Source organism: Microchirus variegatus (genome assembly GCF_963457635.1).
Source record: "Microchirus variegatus genome assembly, chromosome: 1".
Taxonomy (NCBI): domain Eukaryota; kingdom Metazoa; phylum Chordata; class Actinopteri; order Pleuronectiformes; family Soleidae; genus Microchirus; species Microchirus variegatus.
Genome location: NC_139802.1, coordinates 18,888,146 through 18,900,506, shown reverse-complemented (window position 1 = coordinate 18,900,506; position 12,361 = coordinate 18,888,146). Strand labels below are relative to the sequence as shown.

The following is a 12,361-nucleotide window of genomic DNA, read 5'->3' as shown; positions in this document are numbered from 1 at the left end:
GGCAGTCTGGCGCTGGAGGGATTGAATGTCCGGGGCTCCGGGGCTGCCTTCCTGCCTTTTTCTCTTTTGTGATATCTCCAAGATGCCTGTCAAAGAGGGCAGCAGAAAGGAAAGAAAGAAGGGGTGGGAGGGAGGGAATCTTTATTCTGAGCTTGTAAGCAATACTTCTTTGTGCCACTCTTTCTGTGGGGAAACACAAAGAGAGTCGCTAATCCGGAGCTCAAAGAAAGTGGGCCTTCCTTTGTAATTGCAGATGCAATGCAACAATCTGTCTCATGGACTGTTACTGCAGCCACACGACACGCAGGGCGAGCAGAGAGAGAGTCGGTGTGGGCAGGCACGCTGAACCAGACCGAGATTGGTATCAAGTTCGGTCAAATTACAGTCGGAGGAATGCCTTGGCTGCGAGCATCCAAACACAAACACACTGCCTAACACACACATTGTGCGGTTAGATCTGTGCTTTCCGTCGGTAGCCCAGCCCCTGAGATTTTTCTCTCTGCTGATGGGAGCCAGTGCATTGCTGACCGCTGATGTCACGGTTTGAGTACCTCTCTCTCTCTCTTTCTCTCTGATTTTGTGTTATTTTGTGCCGGCAGCTGCAGCTGAGTAACCAAAATCTCCAAATCACTTTACTCTCCAGAGACAGGGAGCCCTTTCTCTGTGAAATACTGAGCTCCCCCTGCTGCACACTCACAAGCGGATTTAAAAAAGGTAGAGCATGTCTGTCTTCTGACCAGACGTTTGGGTGTTTGATCCCCAGCTCCTTCAGTCAAAGGGCCAAAGTGTCCTTGGGCAAAACACCAACCCCACATTGCTCATGGTGTCTGTGCCTGCAGAGTGTGAATGATGTGTAAAGAATTACATATGAAGATGTGTGATGCACGATATTATAATTTTCATTCATGAAACACTGTAATTATACAAATGTAGTGTAAAAAGTGCATGTTTCAAAGAACCCAGAGGGTTTTAAATCAAGTCACCTAAAATGTCTTTGTCACGACTGTGATGCTGTATTGAAGCGCTAATGCTAAAAGTAAGAAATGAGAGTGTTTATTCAGGAGGCGATAGAACAGTGTGAGAACATTACCATAAAATCTAAAAATATAGATTTATAGATAATTCATATTGTTCAATCCTAGAAATAATATATGATATAGAAATAATGTAGTTCCTTTGTGCCGTAAATCGAGATGTTGAATTAACGTCCTGATGGCAGGAGAAAAACACGAGGGAAGCAAGACTTATAAACATGGATGGTGTTGTTTTTCAATCACCATTACTCTGCACGATCACTGTTAATGTTAATCATAATGGCAAGTTTAGGATATACTTATTATTGTGTATAAGTGATTGAGCCAAAGACAACCAGTTTATACAAAAGTGTAATAGTCACTCGAGAAAAAGGGTAAAAGCTGAATGTTTCAGTATGAAATAATCCATACATCTTTTCCGTCACACGAGGTTCACGGGACGCTCTGGTGCCAATCCCAGCTGACATAGTAGTCTGGACGGGGTCGTACCTATGTTCCCTGGGTCCTATGTTCCCCGTTTTCCCAAAAAAGGTCCTATGTTCCCCACTTTGTATGTGACAGGGGAACATGGGACCCTTTCTTTGAAAAAGGGTAGGGTTAGGGTTAGGGTTAGAGAAAGGGTCCTATGTTCCCCGGTCACATACAAAGCGGGGAACATAAGACCCGGGGAACATAGATACGGTCCCGTCTGGACCCAGGACAGGGCCCAGTCCTATGGTCAATTTATAGTGTCCAATGTGCCTCATCCCCAAATCTGCATGTTTTGGACTGTGGGAGTAATCCAGAGAACCCACATACACATGGGAAGTAAAGGCCTTGTTCCAACCGGGTCACGAACCCGCGTCTATTTGCTGCAAAGGCATTAGTGCCAACCACTACACCAACCACATGGCCCCACAATGAAATAATTCATAATTTTTCATGAGGAAAAAAAAAACCTGTAGGAGGAAATGAAAAAGCTTGTTGTATTTTCAAGTTACTGCATGTCTTCAATTGTCCCGTCCTTGTGTTTATTTTCCAGTTCCACGTCAGATTTATTATTCATTTAACTTCTATAGTACTTTGGACCAACACATTTAACCCTTCATACAGTAAGTGTCGACAGCTGTGTGAGCCCCTGTTGTTCTCACATGAAAGACTTCCTTGAAACGGTTCCATTTAAGATACCATCTTGTTTCCTGCACATAATTGGAGCAGGATCCAGAGGAGGAGAACTACTCACATACTTCAGTGATTCTCGTGTTGTGATGAGCAGTTAGAGCGGCTACTGCAGGACTCATTCCTCAAAACTGTGGACTGCACATCCGCCTTCCGAAGGCAGATGAGATACAGCACAGTATCTCTGCTTGATTTAACAGCAAACATTTGATCAGAAACCCAGTCTCCAGGATCCAAATCACAGCTACATACGGGGAACGGAGGGGGCAACAGAGGTGAGACTCGCTAAAATAACAGGCTCTGAGAACAGGACGTGTGCCAAAATAAAAGGCCTTTCATAAGGACAAACTTTAACAAAGATTCTTCCTGTTTGGGTTAATGATCTCTCAGTCTGTGCTGAAGCAGCTTAGTCCAGAGAGACAACAGTGAGCCTTTGAGTTCACCTTTGCTCTCCTCACGAGTGATCAGTTTTACCCAATTTCATCCCAGGGATTAATGAAGTATTTCTGATTCTGTTTCACTGATATGATGAGCCTCTTCCTCAGCTGTCCGGTCACCGGTGTTCCCACTTTGAATCCCCTGTCCCACATATTGACACAATATCCCACATTTTATATGACTCTATACCAGGGGTCACCAAACTTTTTGAAACCGAGAGCTACCTGAAGGGTAGAGAATAATATGGAGGGCTACCACATTAACATTTTATACAATTTACCATTCAAATGATGAATATTATGCATTCAATTGCATACACATTCATTCCAATGGTTACTATTTTTTTTATTTTACTGTGATCATATGGATACATGCAAGTGAGGTGAGGTGAAGTGAAGTGAGCCAGGGCTCACCACGTAGGTGACCTTTGCTCTATACCGATGCTTTTATTCATCTGATCCAGTTGCTTTGTAAGGCTGTTGCAGTAGAGCTGCTTTTCTGATCAATCAATCAACCAAGATGTCAAACACATCTTGTCATCAGTTTGAGTCAGTCGCAAATTAGGAAAAAATAAATAAGCAAAGAAAAGAAGATGCAGCTTCAATAAAAAATGGAGAAACTGAAGGAGCTGAGGGAGTTTCTCCTGGTGTCATGTGGTCGTACAAAAAAGTCAAAATTACAAATACTTATTTACTATCAGTGTTGGGGTAGTTACTCAAAAAAGTTATTAGTTGTAAATTGTAATTAGATTACTTTTCTCGTTACTGGATTTGAAAAGCTTGAAAAACTTCACTACTTTTCTTAATTTACCGTGTAGATATATGGACAAACATCACTTAGCCTGCCCACATAGTGTTTATTGTATAATGTATACATAATGGCATGTAAAACCATATGATCCAATGCAGACTGTATCATTTCTCTATGCGCAGGTATATCCACACATCCATATATGACACACACATAATGATCTTTATGACAAGGATCGAGTATGATGAAAATACGATGAAATACATGTGATCCTAGTAGATCTTAGTAAAACATGTTGACAGATTCTCAAGAGCGCACTTTTCATTGTTTTCACTCCGTGATCTCAATCTTTGTGTAGAAGACCTTTAGCGCTGTAATTAAGGGAATAACAGATGCATCAGATGAGCTGATCTCTAGTTAACTGCTCAAAGAGAGAGAGAAGAGAGTTCTGTTGCGGGGGAGTTCATAATCAGCAGCCAAGTTTTGCTTTTGCGCAAAGAGCCTTTCCAGCATTTAATAGGTGCTGTTCCACCGTGTACTTACATCTTGTTGGAATGGTTGTATTGGTGTTCCAAACTGATCTTGGACAGACTCTAATGCTGGCCGCAGATTTTGCATGCGTCATCACAATATTGTTTCGATGGTTAAAAAATAGGGCGTCTTTAGGACGTCCTGCCTAATAGTAGGGCATCTAATTTTTTTATATTTTTAGTCCGTGCGTCCTGCTGGCTAAAAGCCTGTTCTCCGGCGTCTCAATATCCATCTCCATTTCCCTCCTTCGCACCAGCAGCTACGTCACTCAAATCGGCCCTATGTGAGATACTATTCGGGGGCCCCTATTTTTTCAAACTCGAGGTAGAGATTCCTGACTTTTTCTGATTACCCCACAAACACTTACATGCTTTGCAAATACATGCATAATGAATGCATCCAATACATGCAAATAAAGACAGGTACTTTTAATTCTCAAAAATATAATAAAATATGAGTCTGAACTTGCAGTTTGGGGGCCCCCTGGTGGCTGTGGGGCCCTATGCAGCTGCATAGTCGGCATATAGCAAGAAACGGCTCTGGTGGCCAGGCAAACACACACACAAGCAACACGCATACACACACATGGAACAGAACTTTACACACAGGCAAACACGGCATGGGTAACGCAGAAAAGCGCGTTACTATAGTCAAGTAAAGTAGTGTAGTTACCGATATTTTTAGTGTAATGCGTTACTTTACTTCGTTACCCAAAAAAGTAATATTGTTACTGTAATCCGTTACTTTTTAATTTGTTACCCCCAACACTGTTTACTATTTATCCCTTAAATGTTATAAAGCACCAGTAGTTTACCTGGTACATACAGTCTATATCCCACATAAAAATGCTCTTTGTCCCTCATTTTCCATGTTGGGAGCTGGTCAGCCTAAGTAGCAGAAACTCTCCCACTCTCACTAAAACACAACCTTTCAGCCTTCAGATCAGAATCAAAGTGACACTGGCTCTGATTTATAACAAGGCCACTCCCACTTGACACATGTGCTGGCAATCACCAAAAAATCAACCTCCACCAGTTGGGAGGGAGCAAACAATCACTGCATGGTCATTTGATCTTTTTAACATACACAAAAACAGAATATTCCTGATACAAATATATAAAAATTTCAAGTATCACAAGTCTTTCTTTTTTTTTAATGCTCGGGACAACGTCACATGTTGTTACATGTCTTTTGTAGCTAGCAAACAAACTGAGTGGGTGACTCACTGGTGTTTTAACTGATGGACTGCAGGTGCGTCCAACTCGTGAGAAACCTTCCCTCTACCTCCTCCTCAAACCTGAGTCTGAAGATCTCCAGTCCCTGTGTTGGCTCAGCCTGGCTGTTCCCCCTGGTTTTTGCCGCAGTCTACAGTCAGTTTAACCAAATGTGGCATTTTTGACAGAAATTAGGAAATAAGCGTGGTGACACCTGATGACAAATATGGTTAAGTTTAGGCACGTGGTAAGGACGAGGAAAAGATAATAGTTTTTCCTCCTGGTGTCAGAATCCTGTCCATAAAAAACAACCTTTCCATAAAAACACACTGGAATGTCCACACACCAAATTCAATCAGAAACCAAAATAAGAATAATCAAAAACTTCTGACATTTGGTTGAAACTGTGCTCGACCACTTTCCCACAAGAGTCATTGCCACCATCAAACCCCTCCTCCTCTTCTTTTTCTTCTTCTTCTTTTAAAATATTTCTGAACCATGTCATTGACAAATGTTTATTTGACACAAATGAAACCATTTGCCAAAATATCACATTTTAACATTTAATTCTGTTCAAAGAGTAACTTTTCTGTAAAAAAACAAAAAAACAAAAGAGGCTGATGAATGAAGACACAATGTCTGAATGACCTGTTTTTTGTTAGTTACTCTCGCTGTACACTGTAAACACATGGTCGCGTTGACCCAACAACTGATTAATGGAGGATGACATGTCAACCCAGGTTAGCTCCGCTCTGAGCAAACATGATCACCGCCGAGCCGATGATGACACACTTCAATAGGCTCCAGTGTGGAGATGATGAGGTATAATTCGTGGTGGTCCAGTTTATGATTGGAGCCAGTGCCAGGCTCTCCCCTATGGTCTTCTCCCCTGGACAGGAACCACACAGAGCTGGGACCACACGGTCTTTATTTATCACTGGTCCACCATGCAGATGTAATCCCTCATACGTAGCCTGGCTTAAAGTCTCATTCCAGAGCTGACAAAGAAACTCCCCCACACTGTTAATGCTGCTCTCACTCCCACATTGCTCTTGACGCCAACCATCCCATCGCTTTCATCCTGTCAGCATCCAACAGTCTGGGCTTAACACCGCCCCCCCCTCTAAATGTAAGTGGTGTCTCTTTGTAATCAGAGGATTGGTCTCACAAGTGATGGAGGGCACAAAGTATTATTAAGATTTTGTGGTTATTTTTGGACAGTTTTCATGGGAGCCTCAGGCTGACCCATATAATATGTGACTCCACCAAGGCTGCTCAGTTTAACACAAGGTCAACACACTCCCCTATTACACAAATTTAAAAAAAATTAATCCTGAATCTGGAAACCTTCTCCGAATGGCCACCAAAGATGGAATCATTATCTACATCCACAGAAAATTTCGTCCAAATTTGTGACATGAAACTCGGTTGTTTACTACTCATGAATAAATGTGGCTGAAAACACAACCTCCCAGGTTTGAGGCAATAAGTCAACAAGTGCATGCAAAGAGCCCACTGCAGCTCAACAGTGGAAACACAAACATTTGGTGATGAAAAGGAAAAAGAACCACAACTTTTGAGGATACCAATGACGTGTGTGACCTGAGGTAGAGTGCACATTTCCCATTCAGCTGTCAGAACAAATAATCACATTGCACTTTAGCTCTTGGATTGGATCACATCACAAACAGAACACGATTGAAGGTGATCGCACGAAAGCTCGAGGACTAAGTTTGTTAAATTACCATTGGTGCAAAATCGCCTCCGAATTAGCGTTCAATCCAAGATGGCGGCCTTCCTGTTGGGTTTAGATCATTGACTTTTTTGACCGTCCCAACCTAATAAACGTGTGTGCCAAGTTTCGTTCATGTACGTTAAACCAGACTACAGGTGACCTAATAGAAGTTTTTTTATAGTTTTTTTGCGTCAGTTTTTAGCCCCGCCCACTTCCAATATTCCACATAATATCCACAAAAATGACAAAAATGGATATTGCATCACAGGTGTGGATGTTAACGATATTGGATTTTTATATCCAGTTTTTAATTATCACTTTCTAGAAAGCGAGTAGGTGCTGCAGGTTTCAAGGTTACGTTTCAGGCTCCAGACGTCTGAAGGACTGAAAGATCACCTGCTCAGCAACAGAAAGAGAGGTTGTTTTTTTTACCCCCTCCTTTTTCTTTTCTTTTAACAGCAACAAAAGGTTGTGAAATGATCACGACTGTGACCGTTAAACCCCCAGCTAGTGCACAGTTAAGACATCTGGAAACATTTGGTTAAGGTTAGGACAATATTCTGATTACAGGTAATAGGTAACAGAAAGGTTTATTTAATTTGCAGATCTGTAATTGGACGTGAAACCCAGTCTCCTGCATGGAAGCCATATGTGCTTCACATCCACACCCTCACTTTCCACATGGTACAAAATACGAGCAAATGCATATTTTTTAAGGGATATACAGGAAGACATATTGTTTGTGTTGAGTGTTGTTTGCATTATGTGTGCCTGCTGGAGACAATAACAGTTTGGCACAGGCATCAGCAGGCCCTCCTTTTGTCCTACGTGTGTTACAGAATGGTATTTTTTGTTTGACTGGCTTTAATCATGTTACCAGGTATGAGTGCATTCATGGAAACCCGAGCCGCTACTCGATCTTTGCGGCTTCTCCACGGTCATAGCACGTCATGTGCGAGAGGAACTCACAGTCCTGCCGCCCTGCTGCGTATCCAGGGTAATTATAGTGACACACACTAGGCATTTACAAAACACAGTAGCTGGATCATATGGCGTTCATCTAATTGTTTTCACTGGAAAATACGACCGCCTCGATATTGGGTGATGATGTGACTATTGTCCGCGTCTGCAGCTTCAGCATCAGAGGAAACACACGGGACACAGCGTTTCAATGGAAACTTAAATAATTTATTTACCACTGGAGCACCACAACAATACTGTTTTTACAACACAGCATAGTGGATCACAATAACAACAATAATCAAAACAACAACAACAACAACTACACAAAATAACAGCTCTATCGTGACAGAGTTGGTGCCTATAAGTCCACTGGCACTAAACGCCCACTGGGGCCAGGTTCAGGTCAGGCCTACATCAACACTTTTTTTTTTTTTTTTTTTTAAAGGGGGGAGGTCATTTCAGACTATCTAAAAAACGTAGATATTTTAAAATAGAAAATGAAAACAGCATCAGTGCATTTTTTTCTTCTTCTTTGTTGTTGAAGGAACCAAAAGTTGTTACTGTTGCAGGTCGGTGGTTAGAGAGAAAGTTGTGTGTTTGCAGTGAGATGACACTGATTAAATCGAACTATTACACATTATTGAGTGACAGAAACGGCTGCTGATGGACGGACACAATGATCGTCCCCTCTTCATTGACACCTAAACCTTCTGTCGTCTTTCATCAAAATCATCATTGTTTCTCCAAGCGTAGACTGCAGCTCCACCATCACTTACACAAAAACACCACATCGGAAATCTGCGGCCGCGCTTAGTGCATGACACGACATGACATCACTGCCTTTCCTCATCTGTTTACGGCCCAATCCAATGTCTCATTTTTACCCCTGCCCCTTGCCCCCTTGCCAGTTGGAAGTGGTTAAGATCTACCCCTATGGAATAGGACACCCCTGCTGGATAAAGAAAAAGAGAAGAAAAGAAAAGCTGTTGTATCGCCACTGTGGACTACGAAAAATGATTAGGAACTTGTCCGAATGGTATGTACAAGAGACTTTAAGTGTAACATCCTTGGATTTGGTTAATCTGGGGGAATCTGGACAGTGATCTCTGCACACTTCACACTACTCCTCGACCCCAATAAGAAACAGGATACGCATGAACACATGAACGTGCAAAATGGAAGGGTAGGGCAAAGTGGCAGGGGCAAGTGATGAATGGGACTGAGCCGACGTGTTATCACTGCTCTTCCAAGCACAGCACAGTAAACGGGACGTGGGATTATTGGTGAGAACATTTAGTCAAATTCTACTTTCCCTTTATTTTACCAGGTTTTTGCACACTAGGGTACAAAATGTCTGTTATATTTTTGGACCAAGAATACTTTCCTTCTGACAGGTAAACATGTAACCAATCAGAATCAGAACAAAATGAACAAATCAAACCTTCCTAAAATCTTCAAATCTCCAAACTGACATCGTCAGATCTGCAAAAACACGCACGTTTTCTCTCCTCTTTTCCTTCAGTGTTCAGGTATTTCCTATTATTGAATAGGCAACATCCAACATTCAAATCCATTTCTTTTTAGCTTATTTTGAAAAAGACCTTCATCCAAAAACAATAACAATGCGACTTATTAAAATCGAGATTACAGTTGAATTTTCTTTCATTATTTTTAAATTATTGGTATTGTTTAAATCACCATGACAGGGTGCACTCAGTGTTAACACAGAGACCTGCACCTGCACTGATATCTTACTAAACATCTATTGGTGGATTATTAACGCACTTATTAATATTAATTAATCATATCATCTGGCTGCAACCCACCTACTTTTAATCTGACTTGTTTGTTGCAGGGAGATGTGGGTAAAACTGCATCTCTATAACTAACATATCATGAATTTAAATGACTGCTAGGATTAGGTGTTTTTCGTCATCGTCATGACCCTTTGAAGTGTTTCTTATACGGGTGGATGATGCAACTATACTGCTTCTGTATAATGTGTAAGTCGTTCATCATCAGTGTGAGCTTGATGCTTCCTCTCCTCTCATCTCTTCACCTAAATCCAAATTCACAGGGAGGGAGCGGGGAGGGTTAAAAAAACCAAAAGCATGGACATCTTAAGTGGAATGGAGCGATAAAAACAAACAAAACACAGAAATGAGGATGTGGTTTGACAATAAAGACGGGTGAGTCAAAGGGGGGAGGGGGAGTGGATTGGTGGATACATTTTTGTGGGGGAGGAGGTGATGTTTTATCTTCTTTGTTTTATCTTTCTTTTCTTCACATATAGACACTTGTCACTTATACTTCCAGTGTTTGCCTTACTCTCGTGTCTTGGTGTGACAAGTGAGTGAGGTGGTGCATGTTGCCAGGGCCTTCAAAATATCAAAAAAGACACACCTGTGCAAAAGCTGTTTCTGTGTCACTGTCACATATACTGTATGGATGTACTGTATGTACTGTGTATGTGTGTGTGTGTGTGTGTGTGTGTGTGTGTGTGTGTGTGTGTGTGTGTGTGTGTGTGTGTGTGTGTGTGTGTGTGTGTGTGTGCATGTCGCCTGCAGTTCATGCCTTGGATACCACTGCTAAAGCCAGATGAAATGGAATTTCAGTACACTGGAATATGCAGGCAATGCAAACTATAACCAGGACCGTCATCAAAGTAAAGAATCTAAAATATCTAAAACCCTTTAATAATGAAACAAAAATGTGTTCATTAAATAGGCAACAATGGCTCCACTGGTGCTTTAACTGGGTCACAGTTTGTTGTATTAAGTTTACATAATTTCATTCTTTTATTTATTCTATTGTTCCTCTGCAAATCACTGTGTAACCCTGTCGTAAAAGCTGCTATATAAATAAAGTTATTACACGAGCATTCATGAGGTGATATAGAGGGGAAACAGAGGCGAACTATAACCTTTCTTTTGTTTTAAAATTCAAAAGGCAGCTGTGCTGTTAATGGTATATTTATGAATATCAAATTTAACAGTTGGGAAGAATATCTAATGGCCAATAAAGGTATTGCACCTTAAGTATGATATGCATGACAATCATTTTTTTTTTTAATCAGGTTTGGAAATAGTTTCCAAATGGAACAATAAAATCAATGAACGTCTGAACCTTTGCTATAAAACAAGCTTCTGGAGTCATACGTGGACGTAGTTCTTCGTCGTAGTTCTTATTGTTTGGCCACACTGACCGTGAGGCTTGACCAGTGTTGGCTCTACACCAGAACAGACCAGCCTGAACCTGCTGTTGTCAATATGAGGCACTGTGAACCTAACAGTTCAGTACAATACTGTGCGTCTGCCACTTTGCAGTGGTATCAAAGTCAAGTTTCAGGTATCGCGACAGTCCCGGTCCTGTATGTTGTGTTCGCACTGGACTAGCGCTGACGTGTTTCTGTACTTCCGTTCTCCGGCACACAACTCCAGAGATGCTGTATGCGTGAAAAACACTGCTGCCAGTATTGTAGTGCACAAACAAGTGCAAGTTCTGGTCTGACTGCGTTTGCTTATGTGTTTGTGTGTGAGTGTGTGGGCGCAGAGAGATGTGTGTTTGCTCTGACTTGTACATGTACAGGCTTCTAGCTGCACTTGCAGGACTTGACCTTCATGTTGGAGAGCTGCTCTATTTTGGGGGTCTTGCCGATGTAGTAGAGGATGGTGAGGGGCTCCAGGTCCTGGGAAACGCAACAGGGCGACGCGGACGCTTCAGGGTTAATGGTGTTATAAAGGCCTAACACCTGGAACAGACAGATTACAGGCATGTCATGAAAAAATACGACAAAAGTGCAAATATAGAACTAATAATATGAATCACCGGCCAGCTGTTACTTTTATTAGCCTCAACTGACCAACAGTTTTTAGTCCACACATTTTTTCCAGTCTCATATAACCGGGGACGAGCCAATGTGAGACTCGATATTGTCCGATAGAGGATAAAATCACTGGATCAAATGAGGTTGGTAGATAGAAATACATCCACACAAATGTGTTGTTAACAGCTTGGTGGAGTAAAAGATGTCGAAATTACTTTAAAGGTTTGATATTGGCATTGGAAGATACCCAATGTGATGTCACCGGTAAAGGAACTGGACAAGAAAAAGTGCATCCTACATGCATATCAACTGAATTGGTATTTAATGTTCAAGAGATCAAAAACATTCTGTAAGGCTAAGGAGATCCTCAGCCTCGGACACACAAATCCAAGCAGTGAATCTTCGAGTCCAAGTGCCAAATTTGAAAGCCTTCTTTCATGCGTTATTGAGGAATAACATTCACAAAGCAAAAAGATGTGATTTCTGAGGTCACAGTGACCCTGACTTTGACGTCTGACCGCCCAAATCTACTGTAAGCAGTTCGTCCTTGAGTCCAAGTGAACATTTGGGCCAAACTTGGAATGAAAAGGTTCTTGGGGATATATCCGTTCACAATAATGGGGTAAGTGGTACTGACAACCTTACTGACCTAATCCCACAGAGTTTTTTTTTTTTTAATCTGCGACCCCATCCCTCATACGGTACCTTGGAA

At 41.6% G+C, this 12,361-nt stretch overlaps 1 protein-coding gene across 1 annotated transcript in view; it reads right to left on the bottom strand.

The window, feature by feature from the left end:
- Window positions 1–8,110: 8,110 nt before the first annotated feature.
- Window positions 8,111–12,361, bottom strand: part of tgfb2 (transforming growth factor, beta 2) — a 34,950-nt gene continuing 30,699 nt past the window's right edge. The window contains exon 3 of the mRNA XM_083891742.1: window positions 8,111–11,574. Within this exon, the coding sequence (XP_083747868.1) occupies window positions 11,416–11,574 (159 nt within the window). The 3' untranslated portion in view covers window positions 8,111–11,415. The remainder of the gene's footprint in view (window positions 11,575–12,361) is intronic.